Source organism: Oryctolagus cuniculus, chromosome 17 (genome assembly GCF_964237555.1).
Source record: "Oryctolagus cuniculus chromosome 17, mOryCun1.1, whole genome shotgun sequence".
Taxonomy (NCBI): Eukaryota; Metazoa; Chordata; class Mammalia; order Lagomorpha; family Leporidae; genus Oryctolagus; species Oryctolagus cuniculus.
The window spans coordinates 2042628-2067261 of record NC_091448.1 but is presented as its reverse complement, the minus strand read 5'-3'; the positions used below and the strand labels follow the sequence as shown (position 1 = coordinate 2067261).

General features: G+C 67.8%; 2 protein-coding genes across 2 annotated transcripts; one reads left to right on the top strand and one right to left on the bottom strand.

Moving 5' to 3' along the window:
- Positions 1 to 577: 577 nt before the first annotated feature.
- Positions 578 to 9030, bottom strand: SGSH (N-sulfoglucosamine sulfohydrolase). The gene is made up of 8 exons (XM_051830481.2): positions 8907 to 9030; positions 6674 to 6834; positions 5522 to 5627; positions 5249 to 5402; positions 4926 to 5082; positions 4566 to 4647; positions 3076 to 3259; positions 578 to 1799 (listed from the first exon to the last, which is right to left on the bottom strand). Exons 1-8 carry the CDS (start codon positions 9028 to 9030, stop codon positions 1286 to 1288), a joined length of 1482 nt encoding a protein of 493 aa, XP_051686441.2. The 3' UTR covers positions 578 to 1285.
- Positions 9031 to 10102: 1072 nt separating this feature from the next.
- On the top strand, positions 10103 to 24413 carry SLC26A11 (solute carrier family 26 member 11). The gene is made up of 17 exons (XM_051830480.2): positions 10103 to 10384; positions 11170 to 11391; positions 11776 to 11968; positions 12305 to 12390; positions 13962 to 14041; positions 14768 to 14910; positions 15718 to 15893; positions 16198 to 16270; positions 18562 to 18612; positions 20306 to 20366; positions 21317 to 21372; positions 21522 to 21662; positions 21938 to 22065; positions 22287 to 22386; positions 22689 to 22822; positions 23009 to 23081; positions 23677 to 24413. The coding sequence occupies exons 1-17, from the start codon at positions 10118 to 10120 to the stop codon at positions 23766 to 23768; spliced, it is 2076 nt and encodes a 691-aa protein (XP_051686440.2). The 5' UTR covers positions 10103 to 10117; the 3' UTR covers positions 23769 to 24413.
- Positions 24414 to 24634: the final 221 nt, after the last annotated feature.

The window sequence follows — 24634 nt, the reverse complement described above, 5'->3', positions numbered from 1 at the left end:
GGCCACTTTCCTGCCGGCCCTCGCTCGCTCTCCCCTGAGCCCACGCCATCTGTAGCCCACACAGGAAGTGCCCGCAGCAGCTGGGAACCTCCAGGAACACTGGGCAGCGGAGGGAGCCCTGGACGCAGTGTCCTGTCTGGAGGCAGCCTCCCGACCTGGGTCCGCGGGGGCTGCACCTTCCCCTCCCGTCCCAGTGTGTCGAAGGGCTCTGTCCTGGAGCCCCCGGGGGCCCTGCCACCCCAGTCCAGGGCGGAAGCTAAGTCCACGTACCCCAACAGCCAGCAAAGTTCTCCCAGCTGCTGCTGGCTGAGGCACCGGGGAACTCTGCCTCACAGGGACTCCTCTGGTGGGGGCCGTGCCTGGGGTCCCCGGAACCGAGAGGGGCCTGGAGAAGCCGGCACAGACCCTGCCGGACGAGGCCAGCTGGCGTCGCGGGGCCGGGCACCTTCCCCCCGGCTCGGGTGAGGAGCCTCAGCGACCCGCACCTCAGGGCCTCGCCTCCCACCTCCCCAGTCTGCCCCGGACTCTGTGACTCCGGGTGATCTCTGGGGTTCGGGCTGGAATGACAACAAACGAGTTCAGAAAAGCAGCTCCCGTGTTTTACGAAAGAACCGGCTTTCCCCGTGCCCAGGCCGGGGCTTTCACCCACCCCACCCCCACGGCGTCAGTGGGGGAGGGCAGCAGGGGGCCGGGGGCCTGCCCACAGCGGGAAGAGCCCCCTCCTGCAGGCCGGCGTGGAGCAGGCCAGGCATCGCCGGTGGCCCGTGCCGGTGTCGTCCACCGGGAGCTGGCCTGAGCCGGTGCCTGTGGCATCGCCCTGCCTCTGGTGACCCTCAAGCAGGACGACCTCCGCCCGGACGCCCACAGGGCGGGGCTCGCCACTCAGCCTGCCGCCGGTCAGGGGAACCCGAGCTGGGGCGGCAAAGCGGCCCTGTGCCCGTTCGCCAGCTTCCACCAGCGTGGTCTGCACCTGCCCACCTGGCACACGGGAGGCGGGGAGGGAACTGGCTAGAAGCATCCAAAGACTGAGGCCCAGACCCCAGCACTCGGTCTCCAACCGGAGAACAAAACTCCACCGGGACCAGGGTCCTGCCCTGTCCCAGAGACCCCCTGGAATTCCTTGCCCGCGAGGACGGAGGTGCCCCTCAGCGGGCAGCAGCACCCTGGAGGAGGGAAGGGGTCTCCTCCCCAGGCCCAGGCGGGAGGGACGTCCAGCGTGGGGGGGTGTGGCCTGCTGCCCCCACGGTCAGCTAAGGCGGGGCTGGGGCCCGTCTGGGAGGGGCCGTCAGAGCTCGTTGTGCAGGGGCCGGCACTGGGGTGAGAGCTTTCCCTCCAGGACGCCGTCGGGGGCGCACACCCAGGGGTCGTGGGTCTCCCACTGCCACTTGGCCAGCCGGGCCTTCAGCAGGTCCAGGACCTGGGCGAAGCGTGGGTCGCCGGCCCGGTTGCAGGTCTCGCGGGGGTCCTGGCTGTGGTCGTACAGCTCCCAGCGGTCCCGGTAGTAGTAGTGGTGCAGGTCTGTGTACCAGCCGGTGGGCTGGCCGGCCACGCTGCGGTTCAGCAGGTCCTGGAAGGTGGGCGACACGTACAGGTCCTGGTCGATGGGGAAAGGTGTCCTGAAGCCCAGGTTGTGCACCAGGCGGAGGCCCCGCTGGAACACGGAGCGCATAGGGTAGGACATGGTGACCTCGTGGTAGCTCTGGCTGCCGAAGACGGTGTCCCACGGGGGCTCGGCCTCCAGTGCTGGCAGAAGGGACCGGCCCGTGAGCTGGACGGTCTTCGAGCCAAAGATGGCGTAGCTGGGGTAGGGGATGGAGAACCAGTCCAGGATGGTGGGCGTGAGGTCTGGAAAGGAAGCGGCGGCTCGGCAGCCGGCTCCGGGAGGGCTGAGCAACCACCGCACTGCCCCACCACCACCAGGGGGCGCTGCCTCGACTGGCGCCTCTCACGCCAGCCCTGCAGGGACAGCCAGGGGCCCCCACCTGGTGACACTGAGGACCAGAAAGGAAGCCCTCAGGCAGGCAGGGCTCCTGGTGTGGGGCCTGAGGGGAAGGCAGACCCTGAGCCGGGGAGGGGGGTGCACGGTCCTGGGGGCCGGCTGGACTGGAAGCTCGCGCAGCCTCTCCCAGGGTCTCCCACACCCGTGATTCTGTCTGCTCATCTCCACGTGGGCCTTCGCTCAGAGGAAGGCATAGCAGGGTGCAGTGGTTGTCAAAGTGGGGTCCCCGGGCCCACAGCATCGGCACCCCCAGGAACTCGTCAGACAAGCGGAAGCTCAGGACTGCCCAGATCCGGGGCCTGCGGTGTGGAGTGCACAGGCATCCGGGGGGCCCTGCTGCCGCTCTGTGGGGGCACAGGCATCCAGGGGGCCCTGCTGCCGCTCTGTGGGGGCACGGGCATCCGGGGGGCCCTGCTGCCGCTCTGTGGGGGCACGGGCATCCAGGGGGCCCTGCTGCCGCTCTGTGGGGGCACGGGCATCCGGGGGGCCCTGCTGCCGCTCTGTGGGGGCACAGGCACTCCAGGGGGCCCTGCTGCCGCTCTGTGGGGGCACGGGCATCCAGGGGGCCCTGCTGCCGCTCTGTGGGGGCACGGGCATCCAGGGGGCCCTGCTGCCGCTCTGTGGGGTCACGGGCATCAAGGGGGCCCTGCTGCCGCTCTGTGGGGGCACAGGCACTCCAGGGGGCCCTGCTGCCGCTCTGTGGGGTCACAGGCATCCAGGGGGCCCTGCTGCCCCTCTGTGGGGGCACAGGCACTCCAGGGGGCCCTGCTGCCGCTCTGTGGGGTCACGGGCATCCAGGTGGCCCTTCTGCCCCTCTGTGGGGGCACAGGCATCCAGGTGGCCCTGCTGTCCCTCTGTGGGGTCACGGGCATCCAGGGGGCCCTGCTGCCGCTCTGTGGGGGCACGGGCATCCAGGGGGCCCTGCTGCCGCTCTGTGGGGGCACGGGCAGCTGTCTGGAGGTGAGACCCTGGCCAGCACCCAGGGTGCTGCTGTCACTCTCGGGGTCCCGTTCTTCTGCGCCCGCCCCCTCCTCAGCCAGGGAGCCGAGGACCCCCTCCCGCCATCCCGGCCATACCTAGGAGGCTCACGTAGGCCTCGCTGACCTGGCCCCAGCGGCGCGGGTGCTCGGGGGACGACACCAGCAAGGGCTCGGCGGTCCCCGGCCAGTACAGGTTGGTCCTGCCGCTGGGGAAGGGGATGCCGTTGTCGGACGTGAAGATGACCAGGGTGTCGTTCAGGACACCGGCTTCTCGCAGCTCCTGGAGCACCAGGCCGACCCCTGTGGCGGGGGCGGGGCAAGGGCTCGGTCAGAGACCCAGGCGGAGACCCGTGCACGGGTTCCCTGCTCCGGCCGGTGGACGCCAACTTTTGGGACCTTATAAATCCCTGAGGTCCTTCCAGGCCCAGACCCCAGGCCCACTCCCCATCCTGGGGCACACGACCTCCAGGCATCTCAGCACTCTATGATTTTTAACTTGGAGAGAGAGGGAGAGGGGGAGGGGGAGGGGGAGGGGGAGGGGAGGGGAGGGGAGGGGAGGGGGAGAGGGAGAGAGATCTTCCATCTGCTGGTTCACTCCCTAAGTGCCTGCAACAGCCAGGAGCGGGCCAGTCCAAGCCAGGAGCCCGGAGCTCCATCCTGGCCTCCCGTCGGGTGGCAGGGGCCCAGGCGCTTGGGTCAGCACCCGGACCCTGTGAGGGGACCTGGTTTGCAGATACACTCAGTCAAGGATCTCAGCACCAGGGCATCCTGAAGAGCCCAGGCGGGCCCCAGACCCCGTGAGGGTTAAGCCACCAGGACAAGGGTCCCAACACGACAGAGAGGGGGCCGGCGCTGTGGTGCAGCGGGTAAAGCCTCAGCCTGCAGTGCCGGCATCCCTTGTGGGTGCCAGTTCGAGTCCAGGCTGCTCCACTTCCCATCCAGCTCCCTGCGAACGTGTCTAGGAGGGCACAGCAAGGCAGCCCCAGTGCCTGGGGCCCTGCACCCACGTGGGAGACCAGGATGGAGACGAGAGAGCAGCACGCGGGGGAGGGGACAGAGGTGGGAGTGGCTCAGCTGCAAGGAGCCCCAGAGCCCCCCGGGGCTGGGAGAGGAGGGGCAGGGGCCTCCCTGAGCCGGGGGAGCGACAGCCCCCACCTTGACGTCAGGCCTCCGGCCTGCAGGACCGTGAGCTCCTCTCTGTTGTGAGCACCCCAGTCTTACTGTGGCTCCTGTTACGGCCACAACGGGAACTGGCCTCCACCCCCGCCAAGTTCTGCATATGCCTCACCTGGGGAACCCCACGCCAGCTCCTGCGGCTGGGAGCATGTTCCGAGCCTGCACCCTGCCTCTGGGGCACACAGAGGCCCCAGCCCAGGGGCAGCGGGGTCCCGGCACAGCCCCAGGCCGAGGTCCCGACGCCAGCCCCGAGGCAGGGGCTGCTGTGCCCCCAACACCCGGCTGCTTCTCCGAACCCAGCCCCGGCACAGGGCCTTGCCCACGAGCCCCACCTCACGCTGCCCCTGGTGGGAGCTCCCTGGGCTGGGCCTGAGCCAGCCGGCACCCCGTGCCCGGATCTGTGGGCCCACCTTGGTCCATGCGGCCGATGGTGGTGTACTGGGCGGCCAGGTCGGCTCGGGCTGCCGGCGTGTCAGGGACGAAGTAAGGGACCTGGGGAGAGCCGGGGGCTCAGAGGAGGAGTCAGTGGGAGGGGAGGGGCGCCCAGTCCCGGAGCTGAGGGAGCAGACGGAGGCCGGCCAGGGCCCACGACCTCCTCCTCCTCCTCCTCCTCCTGTGAACAGAGGAGCCCAGAGCGGGGTCTCCCTGGATGCCTGCTTCCACCTGCTGCTGATTCTCAGGGTCTCTCCCGACACGAGCTGGGGCGAGGGCTGTCAGCTCAGGGGCGGGGCCAGGTGCCCGGGTCTGGGACTGGCCAGGGCCCCGCCTACCAGGACATCCTGGGGGTCGTAGGTCTGGGGGGTCCAGTCCGGGATGCGCCCCATGCCGCTCTCCCCGTTGCCGAACTTCTCGCAGAAGGCTCCGTACTGAGGTTGGGAGTGCCCACAGCGGTGGGGGTCGTGGAAGGCCACGTAGAGGAAGAAAGGCCTGTAGGGGGCATGGGGGGGCTCGGTACTCAGGTCCAGGTCCGGGTGGGCCAGCGTGCCCCCCACTGCTCCCCGCTGTCGACCTCACCTGTGACCCACGCTGCCTGTGTCCCCAAGTCCCCCCTTCCTGACACGACCCCGGGACGGCGCCAGCCGCCCCCTCGCACCTGCCCTCGTCCTGGGTCTGCAGGAACTTCCGGACCAGCAGCTTCATGCGTGTGATGTTGCGGCCCACCTGGAGGACGGAGCCATTCTCCTCCGTGTAGGCAAAGTCGAAGGGGAACACAGCCTCCGGCCCCACGTGCTTCTTCCCGATGATGCCTGCGGGAGGGCGAGATGCTGGCCAGAGGCCCCTCGGCTCCCTGCCCCACCCCAGGCCTCCTCTCCCGGCAGGGCCAGGCACGGGGCCCCCAGGCTTCAGCCTCCGTGGCGGAGCTCACCTGTGCGCACGCCGGCCTGGCGGAGCAGCAGCGGCAGGCTCCGCACCTTGTCGAAGGAGCTGAAGTGGTGCAGGTCCTGGTGCAGCCCGTACATGCCGTTCTGGTGCTGCGGGCGAGGACTCGTGAGCCCCGGCCTCTCTCCCACGGCTGGGCCAGCCTTGGGGTGATCGGCACCCTGGAGAGCCCCTGTGCCCCAGGAGGCCCTGAGCTGCCCTCGGCGAGAGCAGCAAGGGGCGGGGTCTGGAGCGATGGAGGCGAGCGCTGCGGGCACTTCCAGCTTCCTCTCTGCTGGCCTCTCCTCTCCCACTTGCTGTTAGGACCACACAAGGTGCGGCGAGGACAGAGCCAGGTCCCTTTCGTGGCCTGTTTTACCTTGTCAAAGACATCGCTGACCCTTGCGACGCCCACTATTTAGGGGCCCGCGTGGTGGCGCAGTTGAGCTGCTGCCTGCGGCACCGGCAGCCACTGCGAGCCTGGGCTCCAGGCCGGCTGCTCCACTCCCGAGCCAGCTCCCTGCTAGTGCGCCTGGGAAAGCAGCGGGAGACGCGGGCCCTGCACCCGCGTGGGAGACCTGGATTTACCTCCTGGCTTCAGCCTGGCCCTGCCTCAGCCATAGTGGCCATTTGGGGAGTGAACCGGTGGTTGGAAGACTCTCTCTGTCTCTCTCTCCCTATCTCTATCCCTATCCCTCTGCCTTCCAAAAAAAAAAAAAAAAAAAAAAAATCTTACAAAAACTCTGCCACTGTTTAGAGGTGAGGGAAGGGCTCCCGCTCGGGCCCCAGCCCACTGCCCAGACGTGGCTGCTCCCCTCCCCACGGCTCGCCTGCATCTCAGTCTCTTGGATTGGGACGCGCGGGCAGAGCACGCTTGTCCATGGTAACGTAACAGAACGCGCATGGCAGCCAACAAGTGCAAGTGACCGAGGGTTCCAAACAGACGGACGGGGAGCAGCCACACAGGCCGGGAGCGCGACGCCTGCTGCAGCCTGGAGCAACCCGATGGGCACAGGGCACGAACGGCAGGACTCACGCGAGGTCGCTAGAGCAGCCACACGCCCAGGCAGGAAGCAGGTCGGGGTTGCGGGCCGAGCCCCCAGTCCCTGAGGCGGCACCCGGAGGACTGGGCCCCGGCGCCGCCCTGCAGCACCCTCACCTGGGGCAGGCCGGTGAGGAGGCTGGCGCGGCTCGGGGAGCAGCTGCTGACGGAGGTGAAGGCGTTGCGGAAGACGAGGCTGCGGCGGGCCAGGGCGTCCAGGTGAGGGGTGACGATGGCGCTGTTGTTGTAGGCGCCGATCTCAAAGCCGCCATCGTCCGCTGTGGGGGGACAGAGAGGACCAGCGTGCGGGGGTCAGGGGGAAGAGCCTCTCATGGAAGGGGGCCTGTGGCCCTGCAGCAAAGGCCCACGCTGGCACACCCGGAGAGCAGGTGTCCAGGTGGGCACTGTGCCCAGGGGCAGCAGGGGGGTACAACGCCAGGAGAACAGGTGTCCAGGTGGGCACTGTGCCCGGGGGCAGCAGGGGGACACGACACCAGGAGAACAAGGTGTCCAGGTGGGCACTGTGCCCGGGGGCAGCAGGGGGACACGACACCCAGGAGAACAAGGTGTCCAGGTGGGCACTGTGCCCGGGGGCAGCAGGGGGACACGACACCAGGAGAACAAGGTGTCCAGATGGGCACTGTGCCCGGGGGCAGCAGGGGGACACGACACCAGGAGAACAAGGTGTCCAGGTGGGCACTGTCCCCGGGGGCAGCAGGGGGGCACGACACCAGGAGAACAGGTGTCCAGGTGGGCACTGTGCCCGGGGGCAGCATTCCCAGGGCACCCATCAGCAAGGACACAACACCCAGGAGAACAAGATGTCCAGGTGGGCACTGTGCCCGGGGGCAGCAGGGGGGCACAACACCAGGAGAACAGGTGTCCAGGTGGGCACTGTCCCCGGGGGCAGCAGGGGGGCACGACACCAGGAGAACAGGTGTCCAGGTGGGCACTGTGCCCGGGGGCAGCATTCCCAGGGCACCCATCAGCAAGGACACAACACCCAGGAGAACAAGATGTCCAGGTGGGCACTGTGCCCGGGGGCAGCAGGGGGGCACAACACCAGGAGAACAGGTGTCCAGGTGGGCACTGCGCCCGGGGGCAGCAGGGGGACACAACACCAGGAGAACAAGGTGTCCAGGTGGGCACTGTGCCCGGGGGCAGCAGGGGGACACGACACCCAAGAGAACAAGGTGTCCAGGTGGGCACTGTGCCCGGGAGCAGCAGGGGGACACGACACCCAGGAGAACAAGGTGTCCAGGTGGGCACTGTGCCCGGGGGCAGCAGGGGGACACGACACCAGGAGAATAAGGTGTCCAGATGGGCACTGTGCCCGGGGGCAGCAGGGGGACACGACACCAGGAGAACAAGGTGTCCAGGTGGGCACTGTCCCCGGGGGCAGCAGGGGGGCACGACACCAGGAGAACAGGTGTCCAGGTGGGCACTGTGCCCGGGGGCAGCAGGGGGACACAACACCAGGAGAACAGGTGTCCAGGTGGGCACTGTCCCCGGGGGCAGCATTCCCAGGGCATCTGTCAGCAAGGACACGACACCCAGGAGAACAAGGTGTCCAGGTGGGCACTGTGCCAGGGGGCAGCAGGGGGACATGACACCAGGAGAACAAGGTGTCCAAGTGGGCACTGTGCCCGGGGGCAGCATTCCCAGGGCACCCATCAGCAAGGACACAACACCCAGGAGAACAAGATGTCCAGGTGGGCACTGTGCCCGGGGGCAGCAGGGGGGCACAACACCAGGAGAACAGGTGTCCAGGTGGGCACTGCGCCCGGGGGCAGCAGGGGGACACAACACCAGGAGAACAAGGTGTCCAGGTGGGCACTGTGCCCGGGGGCAGCAGGGGGACACGACACCCAAGAGAACAAGGTGTCCAGGTGGGCACTGTGCCCGGGGACAGCAGGGGGACACGACACCAGGAGAACAAGGTGTCCAGGTGGGCACTGTGCCCGGGGGCAGCAGGGGGACACGACACCAGGAGAACAAGGTGTCCAGGTGGGCACTGTGCCCGGGGGCAGCAGGGGGGCACAACACCAGGAGAACAGGTGTCCAGGTGGGCACTGTGCCCGGGGGCAGCAGGGGGACACGACACCCGGAGAACAAGGTGTCCAGGTGGGCACTGTGCCTGGGGGGCAGCAGGTGGGCACAACACCCAGGTGGGCACTGTACCGAGGGGGTGGCACACCTGTAGCCGACATGACACCCAGGTGGGCACTGCACTGAGGGGGTAGCACCCCTGTAGCCGACACGACACCCAGGTGGGCACTGCACCGAGGGGGTGGCACACCTGTAGCCGACATGACACCCAGGTGGGCACTGCACCGAGGGGGTGGCACACCTGTAGCCGACATGACACCCAGGGGGACACTGCAGCGAGCAGGCCTGACACCTGGCCGGGTGTCGTCAGCAGGGATGGAGCCCAGCAAACATGACTGCTGGGTGGGCACGGTCACAGCAGGCATGGGGCGGGGGCAGGCACAACGCTCAGGCACTCCTGATGTCTGCACAGGCTGGCATCCACCGAGCAGCGTCGCCAGCATCAGACGCAGCCAGGACAGCGGGCACAGCCAGGACAGCGGGCACAGGCCTCCCAGCTCCCAACCACACCAAGCTTCCTCCTGGTGCAATGTTAAGGCCAACGCCTCCTTCAGGGGCACCGGGGTCCCCTCAGGGGGACGGAGCCTCCAGCTGGGACCCATGGGGCGTGAGCTGGGGCAGCCCGGCAGGCGGAGGGTGGGCGTGGAGGTAGTGGGTGTGCACCCTGCTGCCCCTCCAAACCTGCTCGGGGGCGTCAGCACCTGCTACGGGGAGACCTGTGTCCTCCCCAAACTCCCATGGGAGCCCAGACCCAGTGCGACTGTATCAGGAGACAGGGTCTTTAACTAGGGTGGCCGGGAGGCCTCAGCCCAGTGGGACTGTGGCCACAGAGGAGGGAGGGGGCCCACGCTGTGGTGTGGGGGGTGAAGCCTCCCACCCTCGGCCTGCAGCGCCGGCATCCCATGTGGGCTCCACTTCCGATCCCGCTCCCTGCTGATGCACCTGGGAAAGCCGTGGAGGATGGGCCAGGGCCCCTGCACCCCCAGGGGGACCCAGAGGACGCTCCTGGCTCCTGGCTCCTGCGGCCATGGGGGAAGTGAACCAGAGGATGGAAGCTCCTGTCCCTGTGTCTCCCTTTCTGTCTGTACCTCTGCCTTTCAAATAAATGAAATAAATTCAAAATAAATAAACTGAACCAGAGGGAGCCCGGCGGCGAGCCGGGACGGGTAGCAGCGCTGTCCGTCTCACAGCCGCGAGGTAATCAGGGCGGCTGGCCGCGCGCCAGACCTCAAGGGGGAAGAATCGCAGCGGCCGGCACCCACAGCGGAAGTCGCTCTGCAGCCCGGGGAGCTGGGGCGCAGGGGCCACGGCCGCAGGGGCGCGGGAGGGGACCCCCGCCGGCGGACTCAAGCCAAGAGCTGCAGGGGGTCGGGCCGCAGGGCGGGGCGGCCGGCGCGGGGGACAGCAGCTGTCCGCAGAGGGCTGACCGCGGGCTGCCCACACTCACCGAGGATGAGCAGCGCGCTCCGAGGACGCGCCCGGCACAACCCCAGCGAGAGAAGCAGCGCGCAGCACGCCGACCACAGGCTGGGCATGGCGACCGCGGCGGCGACTCCGGCCCGGGCCCGGCCACGCCCCCGCGTCACGTGCGCCAAAGCCCCGCCTCTTCGAGCCCCGGGGCTCCGGCTCGGCCACGCCCCCGGTCACGTGCTCCAAGGCCCCGCCCCGCTCCCCTCGGGCAGTGATTCCTGCGGACCGGGCTGCGGTGCCGGGGCGGGGGTGAGTCCGTGGCCCGCGCCGAGAGGGGAGCAGACCCCGGGAGTGGGAGGTGGTCCGGGCCGGTGCGGGCTCGCCGGGGACGTGGTGCTTTCCGTGGGGGCCCCCACCGCCTGCGGGGACCCGCACCGCGTCCGCAAGGCCCTGGGCCGGCGGCGCCGTCCGGAGTGGAGTTTGCCCGGAGCAGTAACGCGGGGGGCAGGGGCGGGAAGGGCGGCCCGGGGCGGGCGGGCGCCGGGGCCGCCAGGACCCCGAGGGTGCTGAGCACCTGAACCAGAGGCGCGCGGTGGGGGGTGGGGGACTGATGCTCTCCCGGGCGCCTGGGGGCGTCGAGAGCCACAGGTGGGCGCCGGGTAAGACCCCCTCCAGGGCCGCAGTCCGCCCTCGACTCGGGACTCCCCGGGTTCCTCGGGGGCCCCCTGGTACCCGCACCCCGACACACGCACAGGCTCTGGGCAGCTGGGTGAGGCTGGGCTGCCCCGGGGCCCTGGCTCGCCCTGCGCTGCTCGTCTGTTACATCCGGGAGGGCTGAGGCGGGAGCGACCTGGGTGTGATTAGTTTGTGCAGGTTCCTACCTGTGAACCCTGGTGTGGAGGGAGAGGCCCGCAGCTGTGGGCAGGTGGGATTCGGGGCTGCACATGGTGGGGGTCAGGGCTCCCTCTGCACAGGTGGCTGGCGTCCTCTCTAGCCTGGGGGCTTTAAGTCTTCTGGGTCCCCTGGGGCAGGGTGGGGGAGACACCTGGTGTTGCTGGGTTCTCTGAAACCCAGGCCCTGGTCCATGCCCCCAGGCCCGCCCTACAGAAGCCCCCTGCGGTGCCAGCTCCAGCATGGCCCCCCACCCCTGCTGCTGCTCCCCCGGCGCGGTGCGGCGGAGGCTGCCGCTCCTGGCCTGGCTGCCCCGGTACTCTGTGCAGTGGCTGAAGATGGACTTCATCGCCGGGCTGTCCGTGGGACTCACAGTCATTCCCCAGGCGCTGGCCTATGCTGAAGTGGCCGGACTCCCTCCCCAGGTGAGGCGCTGCCCGGTCCCCTCCCCACGGTCTGGCCCCAGCGCCTGGCCCCAGCACAGTAGCACGCCACCGGTTCCAGGTACCTTCAGCCGCCCCAGGGTCCAGCCTGGGGCCCGAGGAACCTTGGTTTATGATCCGAAGCTTGTGACTGCCTTGGGCGGGAGTCACCTCCTTGTCACCGGTGCTGAGCTGGTTCTGGGTCAGCGAGGCGACTCAGGGTGACCTTGAGACGGTGACATACGCATTGAGGCCTTTGCGCACTGGCCCCCTACGCCTGCCCCGGGTGCGCTCCGGGAGGGAGAAGCAGGTCCACCGTGGTGGCTAAGAGAAGGGGCCCGTGCCCGGCCGCAGGCCTGGGGCGCTCACCGCCGCCTGTCCCCGCAGTACGGCCTCTACTCCGCCTTCATGGGATGCTTCGTGTACGTCGTCCTGGGCACCTCGCGGGACGTGACCCTGGGCCCCACGGCCATCATGTCCCTGCTGGTGTCCTTCTACACCTTCCACGAGCCCGCCTACGCCGTGCTGCTGGCCTTCCTGTCCGGGTGCATCCAGCTGGCCATGGGCCTCCTGTGCTTGGGTGAGACTCTGCCTTCCTGCCCAGGCGCCCGCCTCTGGGGGTGCCCCCGCCCTCCCGCTCTGCATCCCGAGGGCTGTCCCTGTGTGCGTGTCGGGGGTGGGGGCCCCCAGCCCTCTCTCTAGCTGAGAGCCCGGCACACATGGCAGAGTGACCAGGGCCTCGGACCCGGGTCTCCCTCCCTGCCCCCAAACGGCAGCCCAGATAGGCTGCGTTGCTCATCAGTCCGTGCCCCCCAGCCCTCCCCCCCACCACACCACTGCTCCCAGAGCCATGTCTACCCTGCCCTGGAGCTGGGTGGAGCTGGAAGCGGCTTAGTGTCCCCTCCTGGCCGGCCAGGCTTCCTGCTGGACTTCATCTCCTGCCCAGTCATCAAAGGCTTTACCTCTGCTGCCGCCGTCACCATCGGCTTCGGGCAGATCAAGGTAGGCCCGGTGCCCACACGTGGCGTCACCCAGACGTGGCCGGGAGCTGGGCCTCTGTGACCCTGATGTTTGTGGCTGGTGGAGGGTCATGGCCTCTGTGGGTCGAGGCTCACGCGGTCTCTCCTGGGTCCTCTGTCACTCACAAGCCCCTTCTGGGAGGTGTCGCGTGAGGGTCAGATTTTACAGCAGGGAGTTTGGGGGCGGCCACCACAGCCCTGCCCTTGCCCGCGTTGTTGCCGGTGCCCGGTGCCTTCCCTGGTGGTGCCGTCCGGCCAGCTTTGTGCGCACACGACCCCGGCCTCACCCTGCCGGGAGTCCCACAAGCAAACGGTGTCCGTGAGCGCTCGGTGGGGTGACGTTTTACGCTTCGTCCGATTCCTGCTGGGTTTCTCGGTGAGGCGCCCATGAGAAGAGCGAGGGCAGGCAGGGTCACTTACTCCACGTGGGTGGAGGGGGTGGGTGACACACATGCAGGCAGGGGGGGCAGCTCCACAGAGGGGGCCTCACCCCCGCCTCGGGGCCCCCTCCCACCCCCCCGCGAGGCTGCCTGGGCTGCAGGTGGGTCTGGGCGGGGTCCCTGGTGGAGGCAGCTGAGCCCGTGTGTCTGCAGCTGGCCAGTTCTGCACGCTCACTGCGCACCACACCGGGCTGAACCCCCGTGGGTTTCACTCTTGCTGTCAGGGAGAAAGCCAGAGACCAGCGTGGGGGGGGGGGGCGGAGGAAGCCAGAGACCAGCGTGGGGGGGGGACGGAGGAAGCCAGAGACCAGCGTGGGGGGGGGATGGAGGAAGCCAGAGACCAGCGTGGGGGGGGGGATGGAGGAAGCCAGAGACCAGCATGGGGGGGGGACGGAGGAAGCCAGAGACCAGCGTGGGGGGGGGCGGAGGAAGCCAGAGACCAGCATGTGGGGGGAGGGGCCAGAGACCAGCGTGGGAGGGGGGCGGAGGAAGCCAGAGACCAGCGTGTGAGGGGAGGGGCCAGAGACCAGCGTGGGGGGGGGAGGGGCTGGAGGAAGCCAAAGACCAGCGTGGGTGGGGGGCTGCAGAGAGGAGAGGAGCAGCCTCGGCAGCCAGTCCTGCCCATACCCCAGCAACTTTCCAGGGGGTCCCGGCCTCCCCCCAAGGAAGGCACCCCAAGAGAATCCTGTCTGCCCAAAGCCGAGTGGGCTCCCCGGCCTGGTAACACGGGGCAGTGGACACTCGGGAGGAATCGCACCTGTGTCACACCCCGCGTGCCCTTTGTCCAGCAGAACAGGAGGGGGAGGAAGACCTGGGTCCCGCTCCCTTGCAGACCCCAGGCTGAGCACGGACGGCACCCCGCCCTTGCTGACCGCCCCCTGCCGCTCAGGGCAGCCTGTTGAGCGTGGTCGGCTCGCACACCCAGTCTCAGTGGCTGGGCGCTGCCTCTCACATCCGTCTGCTCTCACGGATGCCGGCCACCATACGTGGCTGCCTTGCTTTGGGCTTGGCCAGGTGGGGTCGGAGAGCCCAGGAGGCCCTGGGTCGGGGTCGGGCTCCAGGGCAGAGGGCAGGAAGGAGGGCCGGGAAGCTGACCGGAACTCTGTCCCGACAGAACCTCCTGGGACTGCAGGACATCCCCAGGCAGTTTTTCCTGCAGGTGTACCGCACCTTCCTCAGCATTGGGGAGACCAGGTACCTGCGGCCCCGCCCCCGCCCTGTGGCCTCCCTTCTGGGGCCAAAGCAGCACCGTCCGTCACCCGGGCGCGGGTCGGAAGGACAGACTCGAGTCAGGGGCAGCGTTTTAACCGGGCCCAGGTGGCTCCTGTGTGCCCTGAGCCTGAGCAGCTCTGCCCAGGGGAGCCCGAGGGCCTGGACGCCCTCGCTCCTGGGAGGAGTGGGCCGAAGGGAGGAGCAGGCGCCCGTCTCGCCCGAGGCCACGGAGTGGGCAGCTGGAGCCTGACAAGAGCCGGAGGGCCCGGAGTGCCTGCAGGAAGCGCCCCCTCGGAGGGTTTAAACCAGCAGCCACGGGGAGGGGGTTTCTCCCTCTCCTACCTCCCTGCGCCCAGGGGGTCCTGGTGCTGATGCCTGAAAGAAAGGGGGTGACTGGGCCATCTCGTCCTGCCCTCTGATCTGGAGCTGGGGGTGCCCGGATGAATGGAGCCAGGAACTGGCAGCTTCCCTGCCTGCTGGGGCTGGGGGCAGCCTCCTGGGGGGGGAGGTGGAAGGACCCCACCCAATCCAAAGTCTTTCTGAGCAGACAGGGGCATCTGTAGTCCCGAGACCCACGGTGTGGAAAACACAGGCTGGTGGCAGCCCTGGGCTCTCGACTCCCAGTCCTGCCCCGCCTGAGGGATGGAGTAGGGATGCCGACAGCCTGGGGGAGGCAGGAAAAGCAGCGAGAGCGCCCTCTGCCTGCAGGGTGGGGGACGCCGTCCTGGGCCTGGCGTGCATGCTGCTGCTGGTCGCCCTGAAGCTGATGCGGGACCACATGCCCCCCGTGTACCCCGGGATGCCCCTCCGGGTGCGGCTCAGCCACGGGCTGGTGTGGACGGCCGCGACAGGTGAGGGGTCTTCTCAGCGTGCCCCCGGGCTCTGGGGGGCCCCCAGGGCACGGCCTGGGCGCTGGGAGAACTGGGGGTCTGTGTGCAGTAAGCCCTCAGCAGAGGCCATCTCGCTCCCCGGGGGAACCATTCGGGGAGGCCCCGCCCCCCACGTGGGCAGTGCTGAGGGTGGCGAGAGATCAGTCCCTGGGGCCAGAGGTTCTGTTCCTCTTTCTTTTCTTTCTTTTTGTTTTGTTTTTTTTTTTTTTTTGAAGATTTACTTATGTATTTGAAGCTCAGAGTTACAGAGAGGTCTTCCATCCGCTGCTTCACTCCCGGGTTGGGCCAGACCGAAGCCAGGAGCCAGGAGCTTCTTCCTGGTCTCCCACATGGGTGCAGGGGCCCAAGCACTTGGGCCATTTGCTGCTCTCCCAGGTGCATTAGCAGGGAGCTGGGTGGGAAGTGGATTAGCCGGGACTTGAACCGGCACCTGTATGGGATGCTGGCATGGTCGGCGTCGGCTTTACCCACCGCGCCAGCCCCCCAGGGTTCTGTTCTGATTGTGCACTTACGGGGGAAAGCTCTGCTCTGGGCGGGCGTCTGCAGCCAGGGTCACGGTGAGAAGAGGCTGCCGGGGAGGCCCTGGGCGGGCTGCAGGGGCCACGGCGAGGCCATCGGCTCCCTGCGTCCTGTGCTGTGGTTGCCGGGGGTGCCCAGAGCTGCCCTGCCTAAGGAGGAGGGCGTGACGGGAAGGCGGGGGAGGCGAGTGTGGCTCCCAGGGGGCCGTGCCCGCTGGGCCGGGCTTCACCGGAGCCTCCCCCGTCCCAGCCCGCAACGCCCTGGTGGTCTCCTGTGCTGCCCTGGTCGCGTACTCCTTCGAGCTGACCGGACACCAGCCTTTCGTCCTCACCGGAGAGACGGCCGAAGGGCTCCCTCCAGTGCGACTCCCTCCCTTCTGGGTGACCACTGCCAACAGGACAGTCTCCTTCGTCGAGATGGTGCAGGTGGGCAGGGATGGGAACCGGGACAGCGTGAGCCCCCTGCCTGATGGGTGTGGGGGGCCGAGTGCAGGTGGGACTGCCCCGTGCTCAGCAGGGGGCGTCTGACTGCCCCAGGCCCCGGGGTGTTTGTCCTGGCTGGGAGCTGGGGATAGACCTGCGGGAGCCCAGGGGGGCGGGGTGGGTGCGCTGGCTCTGGTTGGACGCGGGGAGCGGTGGTCGCTGCTGTGACCGCGCCTCTGCCTGACTAGACCCGTGCTCTGCTTCCCGCGTCGGGAAAGCCGCTCATCCTGTCCCTGTCTTCTCTCAGGACATGGGGGCTGGGCTGGCTGTGGTGCCCCTGGTAGGCCTCCTGGAGAGCATCGCAGTGGCCAAAGCCTTTGGTGAGACGCCCATGCCCTGCCCTGCAGAGTCCCCAAGCCCCACACCCAGCAGGACGCCCACCACCCACCCCTGCCTTGCTGGGTCCCCACAGCCCCACCAGGTCCCCACGCCCCACCCAGCACAACACCCACTGCCCACGCCCCTGCCCTGCAGGGTCCCCATGCCCTGTGCCCAGCAGGACGCCCACCGCCCACCCCCTGCCCTGCTGGGTCCCCACAGCCCCACCCAGCACAACACCCACTGCCCCCACCCTGCAGGACCCCCATACCCTGTGCCCAGTAGGACACCCACGCCCCCGCCCTGCAGGGTCCCCATGCCCCGTGCCCAGCAGGACGCCCACGCCCCTGCCCTGCAGGACCCCCATGCCCCGTGCCCAGCAGGACGCCCACTGCCCACGCCCCCACCCTGCAGGACCCCCATGCCCTGTGCCCAGCAGGGCGCCCACTGCCCCCGCCCTGCAGGGTCCCCAGACCCCACACTCAGGACGCCCACTGCCCACCCCCCGCCTTGCTGGGTCCCCACAGCCCCACCAGCACAACACCCACTGCCCACGCCCCCGCCCTGCAGGACCCCCATGCCCTGTGCCCAGCAGGACGCCCACTGCCCACGCCCCCGCCCTGCAGGGTCCCCAGACCCCGTGCCCAGCAGGACGCCCACGCCCCCGCCCTGCAGGACCCCCATGCCCCGTGCCCAGCAGGACTCCCACTGCCCACGCCCCCGCCCTGCAGGGTCCCCATGCCCTGTGCCCAGCACAACACCCACTGCCCCCACCCTGCAGGACCCCCATGCCCTGTGCCCAGCAGGACGCCCAGGCCCCTGCCCTGCCCTGCCCAGTGTTCTCACCCCTGGGCTTGGGCTTTGCTACCTGGCCTGCTGGTTCACCTGCTTTCTTGCCTACTTTTATCTGCTCTAAGTTTTAAGTTTTGAATCTTTTTAAAACTACTTATTTATTTGAAAGATCTGCAGAGAGAGGGAGAGACACAGAGAGATTTTCCACCTGCTGGTTCACTCCCCAAATGGCCACAATGGCTGGGTCTGCACCAATCTGAAGCCAGGAGCCAGGAGCTTCTTCCAGGTCTCCCACATGAGTGCAGGGCCTAAGGACTTGGGTCATCTTCTACTGCTTTCCCAGGCCACAGCAGGGAGCTGGATGGGAAGTGGAGCAGCCCGGACTAGAATCGGCACCCATATGGGATGCCAGCACTGCAGGCCAGGGCTTTAACCCATTGTCCCACAGCGCCAGCCCCTAAAGTATGAACTCCTTTGTAAGCAATGTTTGCTCACGTTTTAAAACATATGTGCAGGGGGCTGGTGCTGTGGCTTAGTGGGTAAAGCCACCACCTGCGATGCTGGTAATCCATGTGGGCGCGAGTTCAAGCCCCGGCCATGCCACTTCCAATCCAGCTCCCTGCTAATGCACCCGGGAAAGCAGCAGGAGACGGCCCGAGTCCTGGGGCCCCTGCACCCGCGTGGGAGATCGCGTGGAGCTCCTGGCTCCCGGCTTTGGCCTGGCTGTAGCAGCCACTTGCTGAGTGAACCAGCAGATGGAAGATCTCACTCTCTGTGACTCTGCCTTTCAAACAAACACACGTGCGCGTGTGTACACAAGTGTGCACGGAGGGTGAGCGTCCCCAATCTGGAAACCCAACACCCTCCCAACCCTGAAACTCTCGGGTGCCTAGAGAGGGTGTGGGTTTTTGGATCGGGGTGCTGAGCCAGCACAGAGCCTCCCCAGCCTGGAAACCGTGACCTGGAGCTCACGGGATGAGGGCAGCCCCCCACCCGGCCTGTGCTCTACCCGTGCTCTTTTTTTTTTAATTTAACTTTTTATTTATTTTTTTGACAGGCGGAGTTAGACAGTGAGAGAGAGAGAGAGAGAGACAGAGAGAAAGGTCTTCCTTCTCTTGGTTCACCCCCCAAATGGCCGCTATGGCCTGTGTGCTGCGCAGATCCGAAAGCAGGAGCCAGGTGCTATCCTGGTCTCCCATGGGGTGCAGGGCCCAAGCACTTGGGCCATCCTCCACTGCACTCCCGGGCCACAGCAGAGAGCTGGACTGGAAGAGGAGCAACCGGGACAGAACCGGCGCCCCGACCGGGACTAGAACCCAGGGTGCTGGCGCCGCAGGTGGAGAATTAGCCTAGTGAACCGCGGCGCCGGCCTCTACCCGTGCTCTCCCGTGCGCCTGCTCCCTGCCGTTGCGAGCTGGCGCTGTGTGTGCAGCTGTGTCACCTGTTCAGGTGACTCTCGCCGGTGCAGCCGGTGACGGTGTTCCTACGCTTCCTCCTCCAGCCTCACAGAACAGTTACCGCATCGACACCAACCAGGAGCTGCTGGCCATCGGTGAGGCGGGCGGGGGCTCGCTGGGCCTCTCTGCGTTGCTCCGTGCAGGAGTGGGGAGGGCCCCCCGGGGGGGCTTTGAGACGCTGCTGCGGGCTCATCCCCAGGCCTCCAGAGGGTTCTGCGTGATCCCTACGACTAGGGAGCTGGGACCCAGGCCCACCTGCTGGGCACCTGCTGTGTGCCAGACCCTGTAGTGTGGCCTCGGTCGATACCAGGGGACACCTGAGTGGCCGCCTCCGGGCGGTGCTGCCGGGGTCAGAGGTCAGAGGTCTGAAGGCTGTGGCTGAGCCTCCTGGTCGTGCTGTGGCCTTCCTGCAGGTGGGGGGCGGGTCAGGGACTCTGCCAGGTTGGTCGCTGTGTCGTTATTTGAGAGGCGGTGACGCAGACAGGCGGAGATCTGCCGTCCACTGGTTCACTCCCCGAATGCCCGCAGCAGCCGGGGCTGGGCCAGGGCGGAGCCAGGAGTCGGGGGTCTGGGTCTCCCCGTGGGCGGCAGTGCCCACCTTCTTGAACCGTCACCAGCTGCCTCCCAGGGTGCACGTTAGTAAGAAGCTGGAATTGAAAGTGGAGCCGGGCTTGAACCCAGCACTTGAACATGGGACGCAGGCCCACAGGTGGCCTTGGCCGCAGTGCCGGACGCCAGCCCTTGTTCAGTTTGAGCAGTGCCCTGTTGATGGGCGGCGTCTGGCTTTCCCAGGAACGGCGCACCGCAGGCGGAGGCCCGTGGTGTCTCGGAGCACGGACTGCCCTGGCTGCCAGGCTGGCACTGCTCTGTGAGCGGTGAGCGGCTTCCGGGACCCAGCCCTGTCAAGCTGAGGTCGGAGAGTGGATCCGGGGTCCCCTGGTCCAAAGTGGGCCGTACCCCCGCCGGCCCGAGGGGTCTCCCTGCCCCCCGGCCACACAGTGCCAGGCCCATTGCTGAGCAAGGGTCATCGGATGCGGCTGAGGTCACTGCTCGGCCACCACATCCGAGGATCCCGGGCTCCGCCGTGCAACCGGTCAGCGCCTGTGCTGGGAGGAGCCCGCCTCGGGCTCTGTGGAGAGCAGGCCTCGAGCCCGTGACCGCTGGGGCAGGGGTCACGGAGTGGCCCCATGGACGCCAAGGATTCACCTCCGTTCTCCCAGCCAGGCCACGCCGTGGGCCTGGGTTCCGTGCAGAGTGGTCACAGCACCTCGGGGGACAGTTCCTGTCCCCGAGCCCTGGCCGGCCTCACACAGGCAGGAGGGGTGCTGAGAGGGGCCTGTGCGGTGCAGTCAGTGCTACTGTCCCCACCTCGGGGGACGGTTCCTGTCCCCGTGCCCTGGCCGGCCTCCCATGGGCAGGAGGAGTGTTGAGAGGGGCCTGGTGCGGTGCGGTCGGTGCCGCTGTCCCCACCTCGGGGGACGGTTCCTGACCCGCGCCCTGGCCGGCCTCCCGCAGGCAGGAGGGGTGCTGAGAGGGGCCTGTGCGGTGCGGTTGGTGCTGCTGTCCACTGAGCTCGCTGGGCAGGGCCCTGGCACCTCCCCCTTCTGGGCGGGGCATCTCTGTCTCTGGGAAGGCCCGGGTTTGTACAGCTGGAGCCCACCTCAGCATCGTGTCTTGCTCTCTCTCCCCTTAAAGGACAAGCGCCAGGCGCACGCCCCCCCCCCCACCCCTCCGGCCCCGCCTCCCCCACTTCTGCCTCGTGCTCCCTCCTCTCTGCTCTCTCCCCAGGCCTCACCAACGTGCTGGGCTCCCTCGTCTCGTCCTACCCTGTCACGGGCAGCTTTGGACGGTGAGTGTCTGAGCCCCTCCTGCTCCGTGCCTGCCGCAGCACCTCGGCCGGGGGTCTGCCTGGCTTCCTGTGACCCAGAGGCGGCAGGAGGGGCCTGCAGACTTGCCTTCAGGGTGGCCTCTGGCTTCTGGCGCTGCACTTCGTTTCTAGAAAGTTCTGGTGCATCCTGGTGCGAGACTGGCAGGACGGTGGCTCTGCCCTGGCAGGCTGGGCCTGGGGTCAAGCCCAGACCGCTCGGGTCATGCAGAAGGTGGGGCGAGCTGTGGCTGGAAGGCGGGACCCCCACCCCCCAGCGCCTGGTCCCGGGACCCCGCCCCCGCCGGGGAGCGGCCCCACCCACCAGGGGAAGCACAGAGCAGGGCCAGGTCGTCCGGGCCTGTGTGTGCTCACTCGTGTTCTTAGAATCGGTGAAAAGCAACATCTACAGTTTTTTCTTTTTAAAGATTTATTTATTTGAAGATTTATTTATTTATTTGAAAGTCAGAGTTACACAGAGAGGAGAGGCAGAGAGAGAGAGAGAGAGAGAGAAAGAGAGAAAGGTCTTCCATCTGCTGGTTCACTCCCCAATTGGCTGCAACGGCTGGAGCTGTGCGGATCTGAAGCCAGGAGCCAGGAGCTTCTTCCTGGTCTCTCACGCGGGTGCAGGGGCCCAAGGACTTGGCCGTCTTCTACTGCTTTCCCAGGAAGCGGAGCAGCCGGGACTTGAACCGGTGCCCACATGAGATGCCGAGTGGCTTCACCCGCTGAGCCACAGCGCCGGCCCCACTTGCGGCTTTTTGGAGCAGGGTGGAACCGGGCAGGTCGGGCACCGCTCTGAGACCCCCGAAGTTCTTCCCGCCCCCACCTGCGGCCCCGTCTGGTGGGGCGATTGGCCCGGCTGAGTGGACAGAGGGTCCCGCCGCCTCTCCTGGGGCTGCCAGCGATTGACGGGCACGTGTGTTACCTTCCAGGACAGCTGTGAATGCCCAGTCGGGGGTGTGCACCCCAGCAGGGGGGCTGGTGACCGGTGAGCCCCAGGTGTCCCCCTGTGGGAGGGAGGGGAGCGTAGTTAGCGGGACCCCTGCAGGTCAGGCCTCCAAGCCTGCTTTGGGGCTCGGCTCCCCACCCGCCCCCTCCCGGCGAGGCCCCTCGAGCTGCCGCCTCCCCCGCCCACAGGTGTGCTAGTGCTGCTGGCGCTGGGCTGCCTGACCCCGCTCTTCTACTACATCCCCAAGGCCGCGCTGGCCGCCGTCATCATCGTGGCCGTGGCCCCGCTGTTCGACACCAGGATCTTCGGGACGCTGTGGCGCGTGAAGAGTATGGGAGTCCTTGGTGGGGCCAGGGGGCACGGGGTCCCCGGACACTGAGGGCACCCCGCTTCTCAGGCCACACTCTGTCTGCCCTCCCTGGGGCCCAGCCCTGCTCTCACTGCTGCTCAGCTCGGACCAGGAGGTCCCTCCCCTGCGGGCCGCTCGGGGTCCCTGACTGCCCGTGCCCCGCGTGTGGGGACAGGAGGGCGTCCCGCGGGCTGCAGGTCGGGAGGGCTGGGAGAGCTGGCAGCCGAGCCAAAGGCGCCCCCTCTGCACCCCCAGGGCTGGACCTGCTGCCCCTGTGCGTGACCTTCCTGCTGTGTTTCTGGGAGGTGCAGTACGGCATCCTGGCGGGCACCCTGGTGTCTGTGCTCATCCTCCTGCACTCTGTGGCCCGGCCTGAGACCCAGGTACCGGCCACGGCCCGGCAGGGCGAGGCTCGCTCCGCGTCTGCTCGCAGAGCGATCCCGGTCGTGGGAGGTGCAGGAGCTGAGCGGTCACTTCTCACTTGTGGCTGGGGGGGGGGGGACCGCTGGTGGTCCCGTCCCCCAGCACCCGGGAGTGTCCCGCCGGGTGAGGGCAAGCCTGGCCTGGGCCTGCAGGACTCCCCGCTCCCTTCCATCGTCCGCAGGTGTCGGAGGAGCCTGTTCTTGTCCTGCAGCCGGCCAGCGGCCTGCACTTCCCGGCAGTCGAGGCCCTGCGGGAGGCGATACTGAACCGGGCCCTGAGAGGTACGTGGCCCCCCCGCCCCCCGCATCCCCGACCTGGCCCCTTCAGGACCCTGAGCGAGGCCCAGCCCTCGGCAGATGGGAGCCTGGCTCCTGCTCAGATCCACGAGGTTCAGGCTCCGGGTCGGGGTCCCTGTGCCCCGCCACCCGCCGTGACAAAGGCCGTGGGGCATCTGGGCACCCGTGTCTGGGGTGTCTCGTCCGGTCTCGCTGCCCTGCTGGTGACAGCCCCGAGGACGGGCACTCCTCTGCGTCCTGCCCTCGGCCGGAGCCGCCTCCCCAGGCCGCCTCGCCTGTCTCCCCAGCATCCCCGCCGCGCTGCGCCATCCTGGACTGCACCCACGTCTGCAGCGTGGACTACACGGCCGTGCTCGGGCTTGGCGAGCTGGTGGAGGACTTCCGCAGGCGGGGCGTCCGCCTAGTCTTCCTGGGCCTGCAGGTCAGTAACTGGCGTGGCCCCCGGGGGCCGGGGCCTGGCCCCACCTCTGCCTCCACGAGGCCGTTCCTGTCCCCACCAGCCTTCCCCTCCTCCTCTGTGTGGTGGGGAGGGGCGGCCCTGCCCCCCACCCCAGGGCACGCAAGCAGCCCCTCCACTCCGCCTGCACGGCGCTGCGTGTGCCCGCAGGTCCCCGTGCTGCGTGTCCTGCTGTGTGCTGACTTGGAAGGGTTCCAGTACTTCTCCACCCTGGAGGAGGCAGGTGGGTGCAGGGGTGGGGGGTGGGCAGCAGGTCCACACCCAAGGGACCCGGTGGAGCAGAGCAGGTCGGGAGTGGGAGGACGGGAAGCAGGTGGACCGAGCCGGAGCCGCGTCTGCGCTCTGAGTGCAGCGAGCGCCGGCTCTGCCCCTGGCTGAGGCCATGCCCTGAGCAGCCGGCGTGGCCCTGGGGAGGCCGGGGCCCTCCGTCTCCCTAGCGGTGTGGGTGCCGAGGAAGGGAGCCGAGCTTGAGCTCAGACACCGTGCGTCCACCATCAAGGCCAGATAGAGCGTGTCCATCATTCTAGAATATTCCCTCACCCTCACGACCCACCCGTCTGATGCCTGCTGCCATAAGTGGGTGTTGCTGTGTGTGGAATCTGGCAGGAGTGTCTGCCTCTGGTTCCTGGGCCTCCCCGCCGAGTGCTGGCGTGAGCAGGGTGGGCGGCCCGCGGCGGGGGGGCCCCTGAGTCCCAGGGAAACCTCCGATGCCCCAGGCGACCTCGCTGGGGCCCTGCGTGGACCGGACACTCCCGCCTTAGCCATTCTGTGACCTCACCCATCCCCACTTCTGCCTGGAAAACTTGTATTTTCTGCAGAAAAATTTCTGGAACAAGAGGCGGGGACCCAGCCCTACAACGGCAGTGAGGACCCCGTCCCTGAACTCAGGGCTGCCCTCCTGAAGGCCTGATGGGGCGCTCGGGGTTTGCGGGGCATCCTGGGAGGTTCTCTCCCGTGAGTGGATGCTGGACACCATCTGATAGCCCCCGAGGCTGCACAGTGACTCTGTGGAGGGCGGGGGAGCCTGGGGGCCCCAGTGAGGACCAGGGGTGTCTGTGGGCATGGCCTGGGCATGGACCTTTCTGGGGAGAGCCCAGCAGGACTGACCACTGAGAACACAGGGGGCGGGGCCTCCTGGTATGGGCGGGGCCAGGGCCTGGAGCCCGTGGGAGCTCTGGGATTCCTGCCCTCTCCCCAGGCCCCGGCTGGGCAGGTGTGGTGGGAGGGTGGGCGTCTCGGCCACATCTGATCTGGACGCGGCGTCCACTATGTCGGTGGAGACACCAGGCTGTGCCAGGCGAGGTCGAGCCTCGGTGTGAACATAATTGTGGTTTTTAATGAAGTAACGGCTCTGGAATTTTTGTACCAACCACGAATGCTCCTTGTAAAAACACGGAAACCATCCCCGCTGGTCTGTGGTGGCCGCCGCTGGACCCCTGTCCCCAGGGCTGCGTGTCTGTCCATCGGAGGTGGGCCCTGCAGAGATGGGACCACCTCAGCCCCGGTGCTAATTAGAATATCATTATAATAAAGTTAGAATATTCTAGAATCAGAATATCATACTAAAGTTACCCCGGCTGACCTTCACTCCCATCATGCACCTGATGCCATGGTGCTGCCAAGACTCCCAAAAAGAGGGCAAGGAAATGGTGGCACTCAAGCCCCGCCCCCTATGAATATTCAATTAAGCCCCGCCTTGGGCGCGCATTGTGGTGACGTGGGTTCAGCTGCTGCTTGGGATGCTGGCAAACCACGCACAGGGCTGGTGTGACGCCG

Coding starts and splice junctions, on each gene's coding strand:
- SGSH (XM_051830481.2), bottom strand. CDS start 9,030: ATGCCTGCTGTGACCGTGCCCACCCAGCAGTCATGTTTGCTGGGCTCC. Junction 6,835..8,906: donor GGGTGTCATGTCGGCTACAG/GTGTGCCACCCC, acceptor GTCCCCCCACAG/CGGACGATGGCGGCTTTGAG. Junction 3,260..4,565: donor CATCGGCCGCATGGACCAAG/GTGGGCCCACAG, acceptor CTGGTGCTCCAG/GAGCTGCGAGAAGCCGGTGT.
- SLC26A11 (XM_051830480.2), top strand. CDS start 10,118: ATGAGCAGCGCGCTCCGAGGACGCGCCCGGCACAACCCCAGCGAGAGA. Junction 21,663..21,937: donor GACGCTGTGGCGCGTGAAGA/GTATGGGAGTCC, acceptor CTGCACCCCCAG/GGCTGGACCTGCTGCCCCTG. Junction 22,066..22,286: donor TGGCCCGGCCTGAGACCCAG/GTACCGGCCACG, acceptor CATCGTCCGCAG/GTGTCGGAGGAGCCTGTTCT.